General features: G+C 39.2%; 1 protein-coding gene across 5 annotated transcripts in view; it reads right to left on the bottom strand.

Annotated features, from left to right (window-relative positions):
* Positions 1-22,656, bottom strand: part of FEZ2 (fasciculation and elongation protein zeta 2) — a 49,764-nt gene that overhangs the window by 13,050 nt on the left and 14,058 nt on the right. For 3 of the 5 annotated variants that reach the window (XR_016395477.1, XR_016395478.1, XM_022574101.2), the window contains exons 4-7: positions 22,452-22,593; positions 20,894-21,162; positions 4,095-4,175; positions 1,415-1,490 (exon numbers count right to left, since the gene is read on the bottom strand). Coding sequence is in view for 2 of the 5 variants with exons in the window: in XM_022574101.2 (XP_022429809.1) it covers positions 1,415-1,490; positions 4,095-4,175; positions 20,894-21,162; positions 22,452-22,593 (568 nt within the window). In the remaining 3 variants the exon portion in view is untranslated. Of the gene's footprint in view, positions 1-1,414; positions 1,491-4,094; positions 4,176-9,043; positions 9,138-20,893; positions 21,163-22,451; positions 22,594-22,656 lie in introns of all 5 variants that reach the window. The other 2 variants (XR_016395479.1, XM_022574102.2) reach the window with 2 other exon arrangements.

Raw genomic sequence — 22,656 nt, 5'->3', positions numbered from 1 at the left:
AGAAGCTGAGATCCCTCAGTAATTCCTGGCTTCTAGGCAATATCTGTGCTCTCTTCTTAGAGAAATACTTAATGTTCAGTATTTCTGCTTCCAAACATATTTTAGATTTGTTTTCAGTTCTACATAAAATCACGTACCAAAAACCAGCACTATTAAAATCCAGCATTATTAAAAAGTGTGGTGGACTGGAAATTACAAGACGCAGCCCTGTAATGAACCATTCTCCTGTGTAAACTTGGACACTCATTCTTCCTGAAAAGTAGAGGGCTAGCCACCCAGTTAATCTCTTAATTCTTTATTTTATACAGGCTGGCATCAAATAAGTATGAAATGTTCTGAAAAGTACTGTTCAAAGGAAAGAATAAAAGCTTCAGGTTAGCAGGCAGGCTGCTTGCAAATAAGACACTTCTTTCCTCGTGCTCCCCCCACCCATGCCTCGATCACCTCAATTTCCAAAATCAATATCATCATTAATATCCACTCATGTGATGCTCTCTCGTTCGGCTCCCTCTTTAATTCACAGTTATCACAAATATTTATAAATAGAAAGAACCTAACAGATCAGCAAATTCAATCCCTTCAAGAAAAACAAGGCCAAGTGATTGACTTATCCCAAGTCACACATACATTAATTTATTTACTATGAGGTAAAGAGAGCAAATATTTTAATCCTCATTTTTCACTGTGACTGAGAGAGTGTAAATGACTTCCAAGGATATCCCTATAAGTAATGGATAGAACCAGAATTCAGGGCTCATTTATGGCCATCATAAATATACATTATATTGAATGTCTCTTAAGTCTAACAAGTTATTTTAAAATGCAAGCCCATTGAAGGTGGAGTATTTTTGCCTGCTTTGTGAACTGAAGTATCCCAAGTGCTCAGAACATGGCCTGGCACAGAGTAGGCCTTCATTAAATATTTGCTGAGTGAATAAATATTCTTAAAATATTACTATCAATTTATTTTCTACCTGTAACTACCTACCTTGGTTTCCACAATCCTAAGAAAGGAGAGTGTTTTAGGCTGCATTTCTAAATCTTTCCTACCGAGTTTCTGACAGTCATACTAATATAAGATCCATGAAGCACCTTATTAATTGATAAATGGATATATTCTTAAATATACAAGAGGTGATGGGAAATTGTTACATTTTTCCTCCAAAAGTTCAGCTTGTAAATGTTTCAAAAGATAAGAAAAACAGGAAAAATACAAATCAACGCTAGATTGAGTGCTGTGTTTGTCACAACCATTTATGGTTTCATTCTCAAAAGAATAAATGATGACGTCCATCATTTACTATCCTAAATTGACAAAATAAAACAATAACAGAAACAAAACCAGCCAACTAAAATCAGTGTTTAGAGTCAGCAAAAGTAAACAAGGTAACAGTTTAATTTTCTCTTTGCTTACTTTTTGTTAATATTTGAAGATCTTCAATAGATGGTGGTCCATTTTTTTTCTCATAAGGAATGACTGTTGTCAAGTACTGCCAAGTTAAAAAAAAAAAGTGTCACTTAAATCTGAATTACCTTCTCTGCAAAAATTTGATATAGTTACTAGAAGGTTCGTTTTATAACATGAGAAACATGAGCCACTTTAGTGATGAACACAGCTATCTTACTATCTCAGCTGGAACTCATTTTTTTTGCCCACCTGTTTACATAAATATCAACTTTTCTGCCTTTCAATTATTGAAAATTTCACAGGAGTAAGTCTGAGGGTGATGTGTCCAATTTGTTCATTTTTAAAGTGAAGTCTTATCTAACATTCTCCTTGAATACTTCAACACATTTTTGAAATGGTAATTTAAACTAAAAACATAACCATTCTGCATAACAAAATAGTTCCCACCAGTCAAATGATTCTGTTTTAGACCATTTTTTTTCTGGTTGAACAAAACAGTCACATGGATAACTTGACAACTTTAAAAATGAATACCAGCTTTCTCCAGAAGCTAAAAAAGAAACACTTACCCAAATAATTTTAAAGATGTATTACCATTATTTTAAATTATTGTGTAAGTAGTTATAAATGCTTAAAGGTATTAAAGGAAAAGAAAAAAGTGAAAGGAGATAATGGCCTAATGAATAATGAAAATTCATGTCTGATACTGAGACAAACTGCCCAATTCACACTACTGTAAAGGCTCACAAGTATCAGTTATGTCCTATAACTACGTCCCTTGAAAGCATAATCTAAAAATTATTGTCCAGATTCTCCTATTCTGACCACGCCACCAAAAAATGTATAGCTCAACGTAGTTTGCATGTGCTTATCTAGAGATCTACTAGTTTTTTGTTTTTTGTTTTTTTGCAGTACACGGGCCTCTCACTGTTGTGGCCTCTCCCGTTGCGGAGCACAGGCTCCGGACGCGCAGGCTCAGTGGCCATGGCTCATGGGCCCAGCCGCTCTGCGGCATGTGGGATCTTCCCGGACCGGGGCACCAACCCGTGTCCCCTGCATCAGCAGGCGGACTCTCAACCACTGCGCCACCAGGGAAGCCCTACTAGGTTTTTTTACTTGGAATCTCTCCAGACCCACCCATTATTTAGCCCCAGTCCTGAATCTCAGCTCTATTCCTAATCCTCTTTGAGCAATTTTATCCCACTCATAATCAAAAAACAAAATAGAATTGCTTAAAAATAACTGATTACAATGAATTGTTTCAATCTTTAAGAAACTTGGTTTCCACCATCTTTATGGTGTAGGCCTCTCCAAGATGATGCCCAGTTGTATAACCAAACATGTTTCTTTGTAAAGAATACACAAGAAGCCAAAACACGCCCTCCTGGGGCCTCGCTAATAGCATGCATGTCGGGCAACTTGTAGAAGCACCAGGAAGCCGCACCTTGGCATGCGTGCTGTCTAGCCACACTTTCAGGCCTTCCTGCCCCACTCCCACATGTTGGGTCAGTTTGGAAGTTATTCTGCCATCTTGTGGGTTTGAGAGAGGTGAGAGGCAGAATAAAAAAAAAAAATTCAACCATCCCTTAATAGAGCCCACTTATGAGCTGCAAATGTCAGTGTGAAGGATTAATGTCGATTATTTCCCTTCTTGAGTAATAGAGAGCTTTCTGCAGTAAAAACCTAGACTCAAATGCCTTATTCTCATAAACTGCCTACTAGCTACACTCTGCACACTTTCTCACTCTTCACTTAAGAACTAAATTGAAGAGTTTTCTTTTTAAAGTGAAGGTTTCAATTGTGAAAATTCTAAGCACATTCAATGTAGATGTGTTTCCCATGCTCTTGACATTCCTTAAGTCATTATATCAAAAAATGCTAATAAAAAGCAAACTGCTATACATCTGACTGTATATTTATATCCATGTATAATTTGGTATAAATAATGTTTCATGCCCCATTCAGCAGACAACTGAGTTGACTGACCACATGATACACCTTAAAAGCACATGAATTTCATTTAAAAGTAGGTAAGGTATACTCTATAAACATTTTGACCTAGAACTGTAGTCTGAAAGATACCAACATCTGGCTTTCTTTCCCCCCAAATGAGATCTTGTTTCTTAAACTTTTAGAATTACAGTAGCATATTCTAGTTTAGTTATTTTCACAGCTATATATTCTACACATGCAATTCATTAAGTCAATATATTAACAGCTATTTGTTTAAAGGTAAAGTGAAAAATAGAGTTCTAAAACACGTATTAAGAATACACTGGGGCTTCCCTGGTGGTGCAGTGGTTGAGAGTCCGCCTGCCGATGCAGGGGACACGCGTTTGTGCCCCGGTCTGGGAAGATCCCACATGCCATGAAGCGGCTGGACCCATGAGCCATGGCCGCTGAGCCTGTGCATCCGGAGCCGGTGCTCCGCAACGGGAGAGGCCACAACAGTGAGATGCTCGCGTACCGCAAAAAAAAAAAAAGAATACGCTGAATCTACTGTCTAATTTGAAAAATGCTTTTTCCTAAAGGGAAATTCTATGCATTATCAAGGCTATAAATATAATGAACTTCATTTCTTTAAGCAATAGTCTTAGTAGATTAGTAAGACTGCCAGCTTTCAGGACCTTCACTTACACAGAGAATGAAAAAACAGAGAATGAGGAAAATAAGAATAACCGAGCACCTGTTTCTCTCCACCTGAATTTCCAAAGGTGTGGCGGAGGCCATTCTGAATGACATTTGAGATCCCTTCCATGCTGAAGCGCTAAAGGCAGCGATATACGGCCCAGAAGAAAAGGACAGAGAAAGAAGTTCAAAGACTATTAGTAAGAATGTACCATGATGACGTATGTACCCAAGAGGCAAGCAGTTAGAAAATGCCACTAACTCATTCAGATAAAGCAGACAAAATCATGCTGTTTTAAAATGTTTTTGCTTCCATTTCTTTGCAAGTCAAATGCAAAAGCAACTACTTTCATGCAACTATATATGAAGTTTTTCCTGACGTAGCTGATAAATGTGCTCCAATATAAACACTATAAGTTGTACACATATTTGTTTTATGCAAAATTTACCACATAACTTTAAAGATACCTTTTGATATTGTTTACCTACATTTTTTCAAAAGTCTGAAAACTTAATACTGACAGTATGCATATTTTCAGTCTAAGTTTGCATATTTCTACTATAAGTCCGGAGAACATTAACATAACATTTGGCAAATGAAAATGCTGTTACTCGGAGAGCTGATTATTGCTTCCCACTCACTCTTCAGGACACCTGCCATCGCCTTGGGGCAGAAAATTCGAACTGGAAGAGCACATATGCTTCCTGGAGAGCAGAGTGGATCCCATGTGCCAGCGAGGCCCCCTAAGACTTCTGCAGACTTTTCCATTCTGTTTCTAGGAAACAATTCTAGCTTTTTTCTCCCAGCAACCTCCAAGACTTACTAGAATTCGTTGTACTGAAAAGGGAATATTGTTTTCCTACACTACTCATCTTGATTTGTAACCAGCCTACAATGTCATCAGACAGTCAAAAAGAGTCCAGTGGCACCTCTGGGGCTGCTGAGTCAAAGGACTTTGATGGATCCTCTTACAGCATGACTAATTAAGGGGAAAGGCATTCTGAAAAGGAAGTTCAGTCCTGATTCACCGGATGCTTCCTCCCCCTGTAATTTTATAGGGGTGCGTTGAATCAGTAAATACATTTGAGGAGTCAATATAAAGAGTATTTTACCAGGCCCTAATGAACAGAAAAAAGGAAACTAAGGCAATGGTTTCTGCTCTCAAGAAAGGCATAGTGTAGCCCAGTGATTCTCAAAGTGTGGTCCAGGTCAACACAGCTCCACTAAACATGCTGTACTTTGCTAGCAGCGTAACTCTTCTTTTGATGAAGTAGGCTAGTTTTAAAAGAAAACCTACAGGTAACCATGTCTGTAGATTTTTCACATGCTATCATATAACTTGTTCACATTTTTTAAAGAGATTATCAAAAGAAAGGACCTCTTAGCCTCCAGCATCTGCAATAAAACTTACGGGAAACTCTTTTCAAATAAACAAGCCAGCTCTTTTTATAAAAAAAATTATGTCTATCAAACGTAGTTCCTTTCAAAAGCAACAAAGAGAAAAATACTGAATTTTCTGTATTACTTCACTCCATTATCTACAGGCATGTTAAAGCCAGATACAAATTCAGAAAATCTCAAGCAAGATGAAGCATTTTAGAATCCATGTATCAGAAAACTGAGGTATACTTCATATTTGAACAGTGTATCCTAAAAACACCATCTTTACCTTTCCCAATTGGCAGCCTAATTCCCGTCTCTTGCGGGTGGGGGTGGGAGTAGTTTATGCAAATTTTTAAATTCTTAAGCTGTAATTTAAATTTCTTTATTAAATGTCCAGTTGTGGACATTACTGAGCCATTTCAACTGCCAATAGCCTGAGTCTTTGTGAAAGATGGCTTTCATGCAACCAGGCTTAGTGGAAATAAATGAAAATGCAATCATGTGAAGCCACAGTAACTTAGGAACGTACAAAACGAAAGAAGTTAAGTAAAGGAACTCCCAGTAGAACCTCTGCCCTTGTGGCTGATGACAGCTGAGTCAGTAGCTGTGGCCAGTCAGGCCCCACTGTATCCTGACCAGGCAAGCAACACAGCAGCCAACAAGGTTCAACTGGGAAAATGACAGAACAAGAAAAATCAGAACATTCAGGCGAAGCACAAAGAAACCGACTATGAGGAACCGCTGAGAACGTTCCACCCCCAACACTCCAGCTGCCATCAACTCCCACCTCCCCAGAAATCACTAACAATTTTCTCCCTTCACTCCATGTTCAAACTCTTCCTCTCTGCTAGCTCTTTCCCACATTGCCAACTTTAATTTCTGAAACACTCAACCTCTCTTTCGCCAGGGTTTCCAGAAACAGCTCTGCCCAGCGTCATTTCTTTGATGCCAAGGTCTGCGGACACCTTTCAGATCCCTCGCAGACATCCAGTGAGCTCTTCTCCCTGCCTGCCTGGGTTCCTAGACACCACACTCTCCCAGAGTCCCCCCTGCCTCTGGGCTGCTTCTTCTGAGAAGTGCCTCTTTCTTTGCTCACCTCTTATATACGGGTGTTTCCCAGGGATTGTGTCCCTATTTTTTTTCTCATGCACACTGACTTTTCCCACTCCGACTTCTGCCTCTGTAGATCTACAGCTCCACTTTACTAAGAGCAATCAAGTGCTTGGAACAGAGCCTGGCACAAAGGAAGGGCTCAAGAAACACTGGCTATACCTTTATTTTAATGTCCCTCCTGAGCTTCGGACTTGTGTGTTTAGTGGTCTGTTGGACACTTGTACTTCAACATTCCAAAAACGCATCATATCCAAGGCTGAATTCATCTTCCTCTCCCCCAGCAATTTTTTTTTAATTTAAAGCCTGTTTCTCCTTCAGCATTCTATACCTCTCTCCTTCATTTATTCATTCGTTCAAAAAATATACTGAGCCACATATTATTCCAGGTATTAAGGATTCAAAGTGAACACATCAGCCAAGGCCCCTCCCATCCTCATGACCTGACATTCCAGCCTAAGAGGAGCAGAAAAAATAAAACAAGTAAAGGAACTAGATAACTGCAGATAATGCACGCCCTGCCAATAGCTACAACAATTAAAAACTGGATGCCTACTTCATACTGGGAGGTCAGAGAAAAGTTCTCCTAGGAGGTGACATCTGAGCTGAAACATGAATTATACACACTCCCAGATGAGCTACAAAGGACAATGGACAAGAGATCCTCTCAGAACAAAACCAAAAGCAGCCAAACTGGCCAACCAACGAGTTCACCCTGCGGCCAGTGAGCAGGGGTCCTGTTATTCTGCTGCAGCAGGATGTGAAACAGTAGCTACTGAGTATTTCCATTCTCCCCTCCTTCCAATAAGAAGGTTTTATTACAGCGGCCCTATTCTCTCTCCATCTTCATGTGCTGGATGTGCTGGAATGGGAGGCTTGCTCTTTGTACCATGAGGAGCTACATCATCCAGAGCTGATGGGAAGGACAGACATCCCCCAAGGATACTGTGCTAGATGCAGTTACTGCTGAAGAGATTTGCATATCTCCCTTTGCGGAAGGGGTACACATGTTCTATCTATGCCACCCCAAGGCAGAAATCAATGACCCAACCCTGGCTCCTCCCTTCTCCAGAGCCCCAGCCGATAGATTCAACTGCCTTAGTATCTCTGAAATACAACTATTTTCCCATTGCTGTCACTTCCTTGGCTCAATTCTTTCCTGATGACAGCAACAGCCTCCAAATCAATTCCTTATCTCTAGTTGTCTCCTTCCGATTACTTTCTCCTTGAAACTCTGAAGTTACCCTTCCAAGAGACAAATCTGAATACGTAACAAGCCACTCAAAACCTCTCCTTGGTTTCCTACAGCCTTTAAATAAGGCCCAAATGCCACAGCAAGGCATACAGTACAAAGCCCTCCAGCTTCTGGCTTCTACTTTGTTACCCCACACCCTCTTCTTCTTGACTTACTTCCTCCCTCAACCTCTAGCCATAATGAACAACCTGCGGTTCCCCAGGTGCCCTGTCACCTCCAGGTGGTTGCCCACACCACCCCCTCTGCTCAGTATGCCTGTCCCCTCCTTCCTCTGCTTGTCCTCAGGATTCAATTCAGACCCCTCAACCAAACTAGGGGTGATAGTAATGTACACACACCGCTACCACAGGACAGTACCAGGCACAGAAAGCACTAAAAACGTGGTAGCTGTTTTGAATACAGCAATAATTACCCTATCCCCAGGTTTCTCAACCTTGACACTACTGACATTGAATTACAGATATGTAATCCTTTGACGTGGGAGCAGTCCTGTGAATTGTAGGATGTTGAATGGCATCTCTGGCCTCTACACAGCTGGATGCCAGTGACACCCCCCCACCCCCCGCCAAGTAGTGACAGTGACAAACACTTCCGGACATTCCCTAATGTCTCCTGGGGGACAGAATTGGCCTGGTTGAGAATCACTGCATGTGCATTGAATGGTCCGTCATCGGATCCCCAGCCCACAGGCCGCATGTCCCTGGAGGCTGAGATTTACTCTGCATCCTTAACACCCATGCCCGGCACATAATTAGATATCAATATATGTTTTTCTAATAGTACTAAATGAAAAGATAAAAGTTTATAATTTGCCACACAGATGGACCTTGAAGGCATTATGCTAAGTGAAGTGAGTCAGACAGAGAAAGACAAATAGTGTATGATCTCACTTATATGTGGAATCTTAAAAAAATAAAATAAAAACCTAAACTCATAGGAAAAGAGATCTCACTTGTGGTTACCACAGGTGGAGGGTGTGGGGAGAGGGGACTGGAGGAAGGTGGTCAACCAGTATAAACTTCCAGTTATGAGATAAGTAAGCACTAGTGATGTAATGTACAACATGATGACTTAACACTGATGTATGATGGAGAAGAGTAAATCCTAGGAGTTCTCATCACAAGGAAAACCTTTTTTCTCCTTTCTTCTTTCTTTTAATTGTATCTATATGAGAAGATGGATGTTAGCTGGTCCTACTGTGGTAATCATTTCACCATATTTATAAATCAAACCTTCATGCTATATACCTTAAACTTACACAGCAATGTACGGCATTTATTTCTCAATAAAACTGGAAAAAAGAAAGAGGTTTTTGTTGTTTTTTTTTTTAACGTGGGGATGAGGCACAAGATCTAAAAAACAGAACAGAAAGGAAAAAGAAAGTTTTGGTTAGGTTAATTTTTCATAAGCTCAACCCCATCTCAAAATCTTTAAGGAGAGAAATGTCAGATACCCCTTTTGTATGCCCACAAAGCACAAGCCCATCCTCAGCAGGCAGGAGGCACTTGACTGATCGTCACTGGCTTCAACTGCAAAATGCTTCAGCAACTACTTCCCCTAACAGTGAAATACTTCCAGATTTATTTTTTTTTTAATGAAACCAGGAATCATACCTTAGTCAAAAGTATTTGGAATCAGAAAAATTTTTCAACAGTCTTCTTGGATAGAAAATTGTTGGACTAGAAATCAGAAATCTGGGCTCTCTCCCAGCTTTGCCACTAACTGTGTGACATGACAGCCGTCCCTAAGCCTACAGAGGCCCATTTCCTCATCTGTGAAATGGATGATGAAATGATGTCATTTTTAAAGGTCTTCTCATTTGTAACTTCTGTGAATCTACAAGTTAACTCCACCTAGAAGATACATGATTTTTTAGGAAGGCAAATCCAAACCATACATATGCACGCACACACACGCATGCACACAGAACAGTACAAGACTAAAAGGTCACATAAGCTATGATATTAGTGCTCTAGAATGACAGAATTGCCCAGCGAGATGATACATTCAGAGCTGTCTACTCCCGTGGCTTCCTTTTTCTTCTGTGACATGAGTACACTTTGAAGAGAAGAGACTAGGTCTTAGTCTCTCCATCCCAGTGACCTGCACAGGGCCTGTGCCACAGCAGGCATTTATAAACGTCTGCTAAGCTGAAGTTGTAACACACCTAAGACCAGTCTTAGAGCCTGTGATAACCATATCGGGAGGCCTCTTGACTTCTTGCAGGAGAGAAACTTTTTTAAAAGAGCTAAAAGGCAAAAATAACCTGAGGGTGAACAGAAGAAGGATGACATGACGAGATATAAAGTTTTTTGTCAAAGGTGTGAACAGCAGAGTTCTGGAAAAGCCCACTGAAGAACCTAATCTGAGAAGTCAACATGAGATTGATAAAGATAAAATCATCCTATTGACATGGTTTGTAAAACAGTGTAGTGACTAAGAAATATAAAACCCCTGGGATAATAAAAGCGTAGCAAGTAGAAGAAGGTCAGTGAACTAGAAGGATCACAGAACGAAAAGACTACCAGCGAGACAAGGAAGGAAAAGGAAAAGAGCTCCGCAAAACACACAACAGAGTCTGCTTCACAACTGCCCTATAAATTCCAAAAATACACTCTCTTGGAAGGCAAAATGAATTTTAAAAAGATAAAACCTCAGAGGCAGACTAAATTTACTTTTAGTAAACATCACCTCATTTAGGAACACTGCATTTACATGCTTGAGGGCAGATATAGTGTTATTAGGTGCTTATGGTACTTAACTGGGCCAGAGGGAAGACTTTCTCTATGCTTACATTTTGTAAGTGGGGGAGGGGAGGGATGGAGGGAAGAAGAGAGGCATTTCTTTGTTGAACATTTCTGAAGGTGACAGTGCCAGAGCTATGTCAAAGCACTGACAGAAGTTAAGTCTCAAGGTTATGAATGCTCGATGAAACAAAGGACATTCAATAAAGGGTTGTTACAGTTTAATTAAAGTAACAGCAGTATTAACTATGTCAGAAAGCCCAATCATGCCTCCAGGTAATCCACCACTTCTAGATTTGAAGTAAAGGTTCCAAATGTTCAAATTCAAAGCAAAGCGCTTGTGAAGATTCTGTGAGTCTAAAATTATTTTGTAATCTATCCACTGCATCTTTATGAAGGAGTTAATAGCTCTGTAAAATGCCCTTCGCAGAATGCAGTTTTTGATGGGAGCCCTTTTATATGCAGGAAAATGATTAAGCATTACAGTATTCACTTTATTGTTCCCCTCACCGCTGACAAAGTGCCAAAGTAACGTGGCAAGGACAGGGGAAGGGGTTTACTGAGTTCAGGGCCTCAGTCACATGGTTCATACTGAGAATACTCACTACCGCCTCACGACCATTTGCTTCCCTGGTGTGAGTATGTATTAAAGTCTCAAAATCAGTCATTCTCTGGAAAATTTTCTCAGACGAAACCAGGAACTACCAAGTGTAAACAAGATATAGAAGAAAAAAAATCTGAAAGACAAAGAAATAAGCCAAGACGTCCACGCCCATCCACAATACACCTGCACAGAACTCCCAGAGCCATGGGTTCCCTGCACCCACCTCGGTACAACTCTGTACATCCTCGCTCCATTGTGCACTGGTTCTGTGAGCTAAGGCCTGCTGAGCTTTTCTTCACCCATTTATGAAATGGCAGCAACAATAATACCTGCTTTATAAGGTTGTTGTGAGGATTAAATGAAATAATCCATGGGAAGCACTTAGCAGGGTGTTCAACAAATACAAATGTTCAGAAAATGTCTGGGCTGTATTCCCTTCAAAAGGCTAGACCAACATTTGGGACATAACTCCCAAACAGAAATAACCACACCTTTCTGCTTTTCTCCCAAACAGTAAACAACAGTATTTCAAGTTCTCCTCATACAAATAAAATGGCAACTGAGAAATAACCACCCTGATTATAGTCTCTAGGTTAAAAGGACTGAAGACAACACAAGGAAAAGATACTACTGTCTGAGGCTGAATCAGCCAGAAAGCTTGAACAGAAAACAAGTAACACTTTTAGGTAATTCAAGGTCTTTCTGAATAATAAAAAGAAAAGAGCTAGAAAATACCACCTAAACTGAAAAGCAACACGGAATCAGATACAGAGTTGTGGTTTGTTCATTCTTTTCCGGAGTCTTAACCATACCAACTCATTCTCTGCACAGTATATTCACCAGCTCAACTAATTTCACAGAAAGCAGGATCCAAGACAGGGAAAAGCCAAACTAACCCAGAGGTCAGGAAATTCAGACTATTCCTGCTATCAAACTCTTCTTAGCTTTTCTCTTACGCTGAGGGCTCACCTGATCCCAGTGGCACAGATCTCTAACTAGCCAGGAAAGCTTTTAAAAATCTCAATATCAAAGCTCAATATCAGAAAAAAAGGTTGGGAAAAGCAATTAGGAAATGCTTTTTCATCTATTTCTGACTATAATCTATGCTCTCACTCCATTAATATTCTTTATACTCGAGGTTCAAAAGAAATAAAATTCAAACATAATTATTGTTCTTTATACATCACATCATTTTTAGTAGTTTGAGTGACATGATTTCAAATATTAATTTATGGAATAGTAGTTAATGTTTTAGTTAAAACTCTTAAAATAATCAAAATACCAAACATGAGAACAGCATAGAATTGAAAGCAATAGTTAAATGTAAAAAAAAAAAAGTAAAAACATTCAAATAATTAGTAAGCTATTACCTAAGATGTAAAAATTGATCCTGCTTGTTTTGACACTTCTTCAAATCAAATAATTTTAATGTGAATGATAAATCAGTTATAAATGCAAATTCTACCAAAAAAATATTTTTTCGAAAAAGATCCAAGTAAGTTAGAAAATATGAGTTACACCAAAGCAGATAAATATTTGAACATTTCTTAAATATTGAACTACTAATTTATAAGTTCAATCTCAAAGCAGAAAGATGTGAATGAAGATTTTCAAAGTTAGGAGTTAAATGGACTGGCATCAATTTAGTTTTTTGTATCTGAAGATCTTTTAAAATTTTTATGTAATTTAATCTTAATATGGTAATTAACTATTGGCAAACATTTTCAAAGCTACTAAAACTAGAGTAAAATAATTAACCCTGTCAGTTTTATAAACTCTTTTCTGATACTTACAGATATTCTAAATATATAATAAGATCACAATTTCCTGGCATATTATGGTTTTTACGTGAATTTGTATTATACTAACAAATAATTAACAAACCTTTCCAAGACATAAAGGAGTCAAGAACAGATTCCTGGGCTTCCTTGGTGGTGCAGTGGTTAAGAATCCGCCTGCCGGGCCTTCCCTCGTGGCAGAGTGGTTGAGAGTCCGCCTGCCGATGCAGGGGACGTGGGTTCGTGCCCCGGTCCGGGAAGATCCCACATGCCGCAGAGTGACTAAGCCCATGCACCACAACTACTGAGCCTGTGCTCTAGAGCCCGCGAGCCACTACTACTGAGCCCACGTGCCACAACTACTGAAGCCCGTGCACCTAGAGCCGGTGCTCCACAACAAGAGAAGCCACCACAGTGAGAAGCCTGCACACCGCAACGAAGAGTAGCCCCCGCTCGCAGAAACTAGAGAAAGCCCGCGCGCAGCAACAAAGACCCAGTGCAGCCAAAAATAAATAAATAAATTTTTTAAAAAAAGATAGACTCCTGATTTTTATTACAGTAACTGCTGAGTCATAAAAGCTCACTATTACCAGTCTAACACCAAAAAACCATTGCAGAAAATGAATAGTGGATAATGGTAAGGTATCAAAAACTGGTGATAACATATTTCTCTAGGCAATACTACCTTTCAAAAAACAAATTTGTTCCACATCTAAAATAATTCGTAATTCATAGATATGAATTATTAAAACAATAAACATGGCACTACTAAGTTTCTCTCCACCCTACAATGACTTTCCATTTTATGCCTAACACTAATTTTTAGGAATATTCTTTGAAATAAATAAATGCAAAGAAATACTATCAAAGATCACCAACAAATTATTGTTGAAAATGTGTTAGTATTTACATTCAAGTATGTATACAGGGCAGACTTTATCCTCTCAACTACCACTACTTAGAAAAGGGGAGGACACAGCCCTTTTCCCCCTTCTCCTCTGCCTTCTTTTTTTTTTTTTTTTTTTGCGGTACGCGGGCCTCTCACTGTTGCGGCCTCTCCCGTTGCGGAGCACAGGCTCCGGACGCGCAGACTCAGCAGCCATGGCTCACGGGACCAGCCGCTCCGCGACATGTGGGATCCTCCCGGACCAGGCCACAAACCCGCGTCCCCCGCATCGGCAGGCGGACTCTCAACCACTGCGCCACCCGGGAAGCCCTCCTCTGCCTTCTTTAAACTACCTTTCATCACTGTGTATAAACAAAATGTGTCCGGAGCACTGCCAACATTTTTATTTTTTTCATTTGCCCCCAATCTGGGGACAACTGGGCTACCTGCTGACTCTCTTCACCCAGCGTACTGGGCATCTGACACACACAGCACAAAGGGCTGTTGCTAGGTGGGGTGCCTGCGGCACGTGGCTTGGAGATGGACGGTCACCATCTGCGGGCACAACTCAGGCTGCTGGAGGGGCCCTGAGCAAAGGAGTAACTCAACACACTCTTAGGATAAAACAAGGCTATGTTTTATAATAAATTTTAGTCACAATATAGTGATTTCTTTATCTACACAAACTCGCTTAAATGGAGTTTACATCTTTTTTCTTCTAATTTTTAATTTTATCAAATTTTAGTCTAAATCAGGGGTTGGCAAACTTTTCTATAAAGGGCTAGATAGTAGATATTTTAGATTTGCAGCCCACACAGTCTCTGTCACAACTATTCAACTCTGTCCTTGTAACACCAAAGCAGTCATAGACCACATGTAAATGAAATAACATAGCTGTGTTCCAATAAAACTTTATTTATAAAACAGAGAGGGTTGATTTGGCCCTCAGGCAGTAGTTTGCTTTGCCTATCCCTGGGCTAAATCATCTTAGCAAACGTGAAATTTTAAAATTCCAAGTTGAAAAGAAGGCACAACAACAACAAAAAGCCAGGTCCTTATTATCTTAAAAAGCACCAAATTCAAATAGTTGTGCCAGAACAATTCCTTCCAGGCTTATTGCTAGCATAAATTAGAACAACTTCAGAACAATCTAATAGTAGCTGTCTAAACAAAAATAAATTTCTCTTACCTTAAAGTCAGCTTTGGTCAAGATTAAATGAAAAAATATTACTGGGGCATTTTTGCATGTAAAAGAGAAACAAAATAGATTGACTATTAGTCAGAATATGAGCTACGTGAATCATAAAGACAGATGGAACAATGCATCTGTGAAAGAAAAATATACAAGAAAGAGCATCTATCATTCAAGCCCTAGCTCCTCCTCATCCTTAAGCAGTTCTCTCTCCAACCCCCAAAGGCAATAAATTAGGATAATATGATTCTTTTTACAATGGAGTCACTGACTGCTAACACCCCAGAAGTTTTCAGAATAAACTTCAGGTTAGATTGAAGGAATTATACATTTTTGCTGGTGGTGAGAGCAACACACTAGAACTCTCTCTTGAAAGTTCAATGTGATATGGACAACAGAAAAGATACTATACATTCCCATCTTTTCAATCCTAGACTTCGAATAAGAAGCCTTACACATGACTTTAATTTACAAACATTGGATTCTAAAGGAGGAAGTACGTCTATTTTCATCCTTATAAGCTTACTAAGTAAGGTATAATGTTAGGCAGGTAAATACTAATGTCTTTACAACTTCAGATAACTCCAGATGACAACCACTACTAAATTACTTTAATTTTTTAAATTACTAGTTTAAAGATAACTGATGTACTTCAACTTGTTCTTCTACTCATGTGAACTGCCACTGGAATTCAGTGACCTGTGAATCTATTTGATATAAACAGAAGACTGGCCAAGAAAAAAAAATCTCTGACGGAAGAATAACCATTCAAATACCACAAATCCTCTGGGATTCCATCTCCTTTACAGTGAAGTTTCAATTTAACAAACATGCATTAAGTGAAAAATTAGGTGAGGTGCTGGGGAAACAATGTGAATGAGCCTTTGGGAAGGCTGCACTTTTTTCTAAGGAGAGATTTAAGCAAATGATTACAGTAGAATATAGTACTAGGACATAAAAAGTATGTGCACCCTCGTAAATAAATAGGAAAAACCACTCAAATGTGATATAATAGGCAACACACAAAAGAGTACAAACAGTCAATAGATCAAAACCTTAGTTGCCTATCAGATCAGTATATATGAGAAGATTAATAATATCCATCATAAGTTGGAGGTTTGGAGAAATGGCCAGTTACTTATGCTGTTACTGGGTAACGTTTATGTAGGACAATTTGAAAAGACTGTTTAAAACCGGATATTCTTTGACCTAAAAATTCCACTGGTTTTGATTTTTTGTCTGAGCAGAGGGTCGGTGCCCCTAACCCCTGATTAGTTCAAGGGTCAACTGTATTGCAGAAAAGGATATCCTTGAGTGTTGTAATTCACTTTTTCTTTCTGAATAAAGACAATATAAGTAGTTTGTTCCTATTAAAAAATAAACATTTAAAAATAAAAACATATCCACCTATTCCTCTAAACAAAAAATAAACTTAAAATAATTCCACTGGTTTTGGTGAATGAGTAGACTAGTTTCACTGACAAAAGAAATATATAGGAATAAATTCACCTTCAGGAAAATGGTAACATTAGTCTGATAAGATAAATTTCGATGCCCGTAAGATATTCAGGGAGAAACGTTTAGTAAACAGTTGGACATGTAATAACTAGCATTTACTCAGGATATATGCTAGTCTTACATACATTATTTCATTTAATTCCTCCAAAATTCAAAGGGGTATGTACCCAGTGGCAGGATCATGATTCAAACACAGCTCTTAACCCAAAGTTCTTAATCACTGTGCAATTCAGCCTCAATACATCTGGCACCTGGCAGAAATACAGATTTGCAAAAAAAAAAAAAGAAATCTTTTCTTAACTATTTATTCATCAGGAATTTATTGAGTACCTAATGTGGGACCTGGGTATACCATGAAAATAAAGTTACATTTTCTATCCTTAGGGAGCCTAACAGAGACAGACATGAAAACAAAAAATTGCAACATGATATGACAGTACTAACAGAAATATTTAAGAGGAATAATATTAACCCCAGAAGGAGAGAGTTGTCAATTCTGCAGTGGAGGAAGAGTCATCTAGAAAAGTTCTAAGAAAGGAAGACAACGCTTGACCATGATTTTGAAGAATAAGTTTTTAAAAAAAAAAAAAAAAAAACCTCCCATGGGCTTCCCTGGTGGCGCAGTGGTTGAGAGGCCGCCTGCCGATGCAGGGGATACGGGTTCGTGCCCCAGTCCGGGAAGATGCCGCATGCCGCGGAGTGGCTGGGCCCGTGAGCCATGGCTGCTGAGCCTGCGCTCCGCAACGGGAGAGGCCACAACAGTGAGAGGCCCGCGTAGAGCAAAAAAAAAAAAAAAAACACCTCCCAAGTGGACAGTGGAAGCAGGAAAGGAGAAGGAGGGCTGCTCTAGGAAAAGGCGGGAGCATAAATAGAAGCATCACAGCCCAAAACAGCATAGTCAGTTGAAAGAAGTGCATGTGGGTCATCAAACCCATTAACAGACAGTGCCCTTCAGCCATTCCAGTCCCTACTCCCCACCCGTTTCTCTAGATTTTGAACAGGATAAAGGAGATAGAAAGTTTTTGAATCTGTTGAGTCTCATTTGCCAAGGAGAAGATCCACTCTTCCAACCTACCGTCCAAACAGAGAATTGGAGAGGGAAAGAACAGCCTGCCCTGCCAATCAGGAGGGGTAGTGACACAGTGGCCACCCCTTCGAAAACAGCTCCCACAGCACTGCTAATAACCTTACCAAGCCTTTCGTTTTCTCTGTGGCATTTACTACTACCTGAAGTTATGTTGTCTATTCATTCTTTTCTTTGTTTAGTGCCTGCATCCCTCATTAGAATGTAAGCTCCAAGAGGCCCGGGGCCTTGCCTATTTTATTCACCACTGTATCTTCAGTGTCTGGCACAAGAAAGACACTCTGCAAGTATTTAATGAATAGCTTTATCTTATCCAACATATAACAGATTACTTTAAAAATTAAAACAAATCAACATTTCACTTTATAATACTCAGTATTTTAATATTTATAAATAGCATCCCTAAGCCCCCTAAATTTTTTACTCACTGCAGCAAATGTTTCAAACAAAGTATGTCTCCAAAATGAACACCTAAAGAGTTTAACTCTGTTCTATTCACACGCAGATATTTCATTACAGTATCTCTGGACCTAAGAGAAGAAGCTAGCAATGATGGATAAAGTGTGATACCAACTACAAATTGATGTTTTGTTTCAAAGAAATATGCTAAGGAAAAATGGCAGGAAGCTATTCCATGCTTAAGGAAAAAGTACAAGTCTTGCTAATAAAACATATCTAAGGTAGAAAGAAAAAAGTGACCAATGTTATTAGAAAACAGGTAAGGCACGATATCACCAATTCTTAGAAATTAGTATCACTGATAATAGCTAACTCATAGAGATCAGGCCTTGCCAAAACTGTATATTATACAAAAGGTCTGGAAAGGAAGTTATCTTGGAATCTGTTTAGCCAACTGGCCATTTCACTTTAAGGTTCTTTTGAGCCACCAACCACTATTTTCAGAATCATAGGTTTCAGGCTCCTTGTGTCACAAATGGAATGGTCTTTTGCCATCATTTCAGGCGTCAGAAAGAAGGAGGGAACTAGTACTACAAGTTTAGCCATGCCATCACTAGCCTGATTAAAGGTTTTGACACAAATAGCAGACCAGAACTCAAGAAGCAACTTCACAAGTCCAAATATTGTGAAAAAAAATTTTACTGTTCCTATGAATCTATTTCAAGACTAATAAAGGTTCAAATAAGACCTAAATGTTGCCCTGTCAAATCCATTTCTCAATATAAATGCCATGTAAAATTACACAATGAATCCACTCTAACCCTTTTTATATGCGAGTTAGAAAAAGAAGCCCTTAAATGTCTCTAGGGATACATTTATTTTCCTCAGCCAAGTGTTAACATGAATAAACGGAGGATTTACATGTAATCCCTAAAAGGCAGAAATTACCAACCATGCTATGACTTTTTAACTAAGCATTTTATTTAATCACACTTGCATAATAGGGCAATTTAAAGGGTACAATTTTTTTAAAATCTGAGAAACAAAAATTTGTCCCTAATATTTTAAAGCAAACTTTCCAGGACTGTATATTCAAACAAATGTTTTAGTTTTTGTATGTTTTGGTGGGGTTTTTTTTGTTTGGTGGGTGCTGTTTTTTTCATTGTTGTCACTAGAAGTGACTAAACGCTTTTCAACCAATACTACCATTTCTAAAAAATATTTTGTTCCACATATCTGGCAACTTTTGCAAAGTCAGTTTATAAACTGTCTTTTCTATGTACAAATGACATTACACTAAGAAAATGTGCATTTACTCATAGGCCAAAAACAGCATAATGAATGCGCTAAATGGTAAGATTCTTTTTGTTTGTATTAACTCTCATTGGTGGCTCAGCACCCCAGAACTGCACTCTCTTTCCTCAATTCCATCAGAGTCTGATCAATGAGATTTCTCTGATAAGTATTCTTTAGAAAAAAGTGAATCAAGACTTAGTCAAAGACAGAACTTTTATAATTGCAAACCATATAACAGCCAGTCTGTGATGATCTGCATTACCATGTTATCAATATTATGAATTTAAAAAGTACACTCCCTTTAGAAAAATGAATCCCTTTGCCCATCCAGAGCTCTCCCGGGTCTATCTGGGGTCTGCTAACAGATTGGGGTCGACAACTGCACTACAGCCTTCAGAAAGGCCTTTGGATTGGAACTGAGTCCCAGGATGTGCCCTGGGAGGAGTTGTTCAGCAGGTTTCAAAGCCTCTGTCAGGCCCCTCCACCTCTGAAAGATAAAGTTTTTACTGCCCTGAAGTCCTATAATGCTTAAGATGGAGATTTCGAAGTCCCTGGTCTTAGCATTTGGACAGACCTGTTGTTAGCTCTTGGTAGTAGTGTGTGATATTGCATTTGGGCAGAGACAAGTTCTCAGCCCAGGCCCCAATTCTCTATGGGCAACATTCTGTTTTGAGCACTCGAATATGTGGTTTACAAAATTAAAATCCCAGTGTTCTTACCAAAAAAAAAAAAAAAAAAAGGGTTTCTCTCCTTTTATTTTACTCTAAAAATAAAACCAACACTTTTTCACATACAAACAAGATAAAGGTGACAAGGTACAAGGTCTCAACTGATCAAAGAATAATGAAATGGCCATAAGACCAATAAGGAAATGCATCTCAAATAATTAACAGTTAATGTTTATAATGAAATTTAATCAAGTAAAGTTAATAGGACACCTTAGGAAAAATGAAAAGCAGAAAACAAAAAACTTCATACCAAGAGTCAAAGATTCAAATATCCTAAAGTTGTTTTCACCAGTCAGTAATATTCTAGTCTGCCAAATACTAGGCCAAATGGCCGATGTCATGTAACTGCCTCTAACATCCTCACATTCCAACTTCACTCATAAATCAGGAGGAAATGGTTTACAAGTCAACCTATGCTTTTAGGCTCAGCACAGTTCAGCCACCTCTAAAAGCACCCCTTTTTTTCCACTATACAACTCACAAGAAATAAGCAAAAACAATAAAGCAATACCATTCATTTGCCCACCAGCCAAACATAAAGCACCCCTATTAACACTCTGATGTATTGAAATGGTCACCTGCTGAAGCTTCTTTTCTTTCAAACATTCTCCTTTATTCCCCCTCTTCCTTCCACTTACCTCCCTCCTAAATATTTCAGCATTGAATTATCCAGATAACCATTATACCCTCACCAAGAAAACACCTTTCTGAAGGAGCAGAGCACAGTGGCATTCTTGAACAGAATCCCTTTAGCTTTCTGGTGAGAAGCACCCCTACTCCTGTATGCACAGGCCCTGCCTGCCTCTGCTGGCCCGGAGCACTGGAATGACCACTGAAGCTGTTTCCAGTGTGCGATGCTACATGCAAAACATCACTTACTGTGCCGGGCAGGTGACTTCTCTCGTTCTTCCCATTCTGAGAGCTGCTGTTCTTGAGCTTCTTTTTCTTTTTGGCTGTTTCTTTGTGCTCTTTCTGTTTGTTCTGCACTTCAATGAGAACTGAAATAAAGCTGTTCTTCACTTCCTTTTCAAACTCCAGTTCATCTCGCAGGGCCAGCTGCTGCACCAGCTCTTCAGAGTACTCCTTGATGGCCGTCTCAATTTCTTCCAGCAGTTCATTTAATTCAGATACGGACAGCCTTTTCACTCCTATGACCAAAAAGCAAAGCACAGCAAACACTAAGACCAAAATGTTTCAAGGCAGCACAACAAGGTGTTTAATGCCAAAGAGCAAAAAATCATATTCTAAGTAATTAAATTGTTCATGATCTTCTCAGAGTCCTCAAACTTCTGGTGGGCAGGTCTGAGTAGAGGTAGGTGGGCAAAGTTACTTCTCAAATGGCTGAGAAGTATAACAAAATTTTTTTACTTGTCTAAAAATCAGTAAAGCAATTATACTCCAATAAAGATGTTAAAAAAAAATCAATCATTCCATGAATAGTAGTTCAGTCAAGACTTAATAAGCTTGTAAAAGAAAAAGAACAAACACAAAAGCAGAGGAAGGGTACAGAAAATACCTGCTGACAAGAAATCACAAGCAACTTAGCAGGGCTCTGGGACACTTCTGAAGAGAGGAGAAGGCAAGTTGAAAGAATTAAGCTAAATACATATTTTTTATTAATTTTCACTGGAGTACAGTTGCACTTTTTTGTTGTTGTTGTTGCACCGCGCAGCACATGGGATCTTAGTTCCCTGACCAGGGATCAAATTCGCAACCCCTGCATTGGAAGGCAGAGTCTTAACCACTGGAACACCAGGGAAGTCCTGGAGTATAGTTGCTTTACAATGTTGCGTTAAGCTAAATATATATTTAAACGCATATGCCCCAATGTGTGAGTTTTATTGAGAATTGGGAAGATGAAGGGAAGGATATTCCCTGAAACCCCCTTTCAGTTTTTTCTCAGCACTTCCCTTTATGTGAGAGGACATCATTGAAGTTCTAACCCTCAGTACCTGAGAATATGACTGTATTTGGAGATAAGGTCTTCAAAGAGATAATTAAGTTAAAGTGAAACCATTAGGGTGGGCCCTAATCCAACGTGACTGACGCCCTTAAAAATGAGAAGATCAGGACACAGATACACATAGGAAAGTCCATGTGAGGACAGAAGGAAGAGGCCTCAGAAGAAATGAGACCTGCTTAACACCTTGATCTCGGACTTCTAGCCTCCACAACTATAAGAAACAAATTTCTGTGGTTTAAGTCGCCCAGCCTGTGATACTTTGTTACAGCAGCCCAAGCAGACAAATACAGTATTCAAAGGCGAGTATGACACAGTCCCTGAGCAATGATGAATATATGCGTCGAGTATCACTGGAAGGCAGGGGAAGGGTATATAACCCAGCCTGTGAGAGCCAAAGACTTCTGGAGATGGTCCCACTACATGGCTGAGGTATACAAAAGCACAAAGAGTACTGATTTAAGTCAGGCTTCTTACTCTCTTCATAACTGCTTGTACTAGACCTCTTAAGAGTTTGAATTTCCTGGGAAAGCATTGAAAGCCGATCTGACTGGGTGGGTGTTTCATCATCTTCTGGGTCTGGTGACTCCTGCATCATTTCTTCGATTTCTTCAATCACCTTCCAAAATATACAAACCACTGTTAATTAAATACACATAGGAAAAATGACCCACCTGTAACA

Source organism: Delphinapterus leucas, chromosome 13 (genome assembly GCF_059928025.1).
Source record: "Delphinapterus leucas isolate spDelLeu-1000000601 "Yukka" chromosome 13, BTC_Dleu_Yukka2, whole genome shotgun sequence".
Classification (NCBI taxonomy): Eukaryota; Metazoa; Chordata; class Mammalia; order Artiodactyla; family Monodontidae; genus Delphinapterus; species Delphinapterus leucas.
This window is presented reverse-complemented; position numbering and strand designations above follow the sequence as displayed.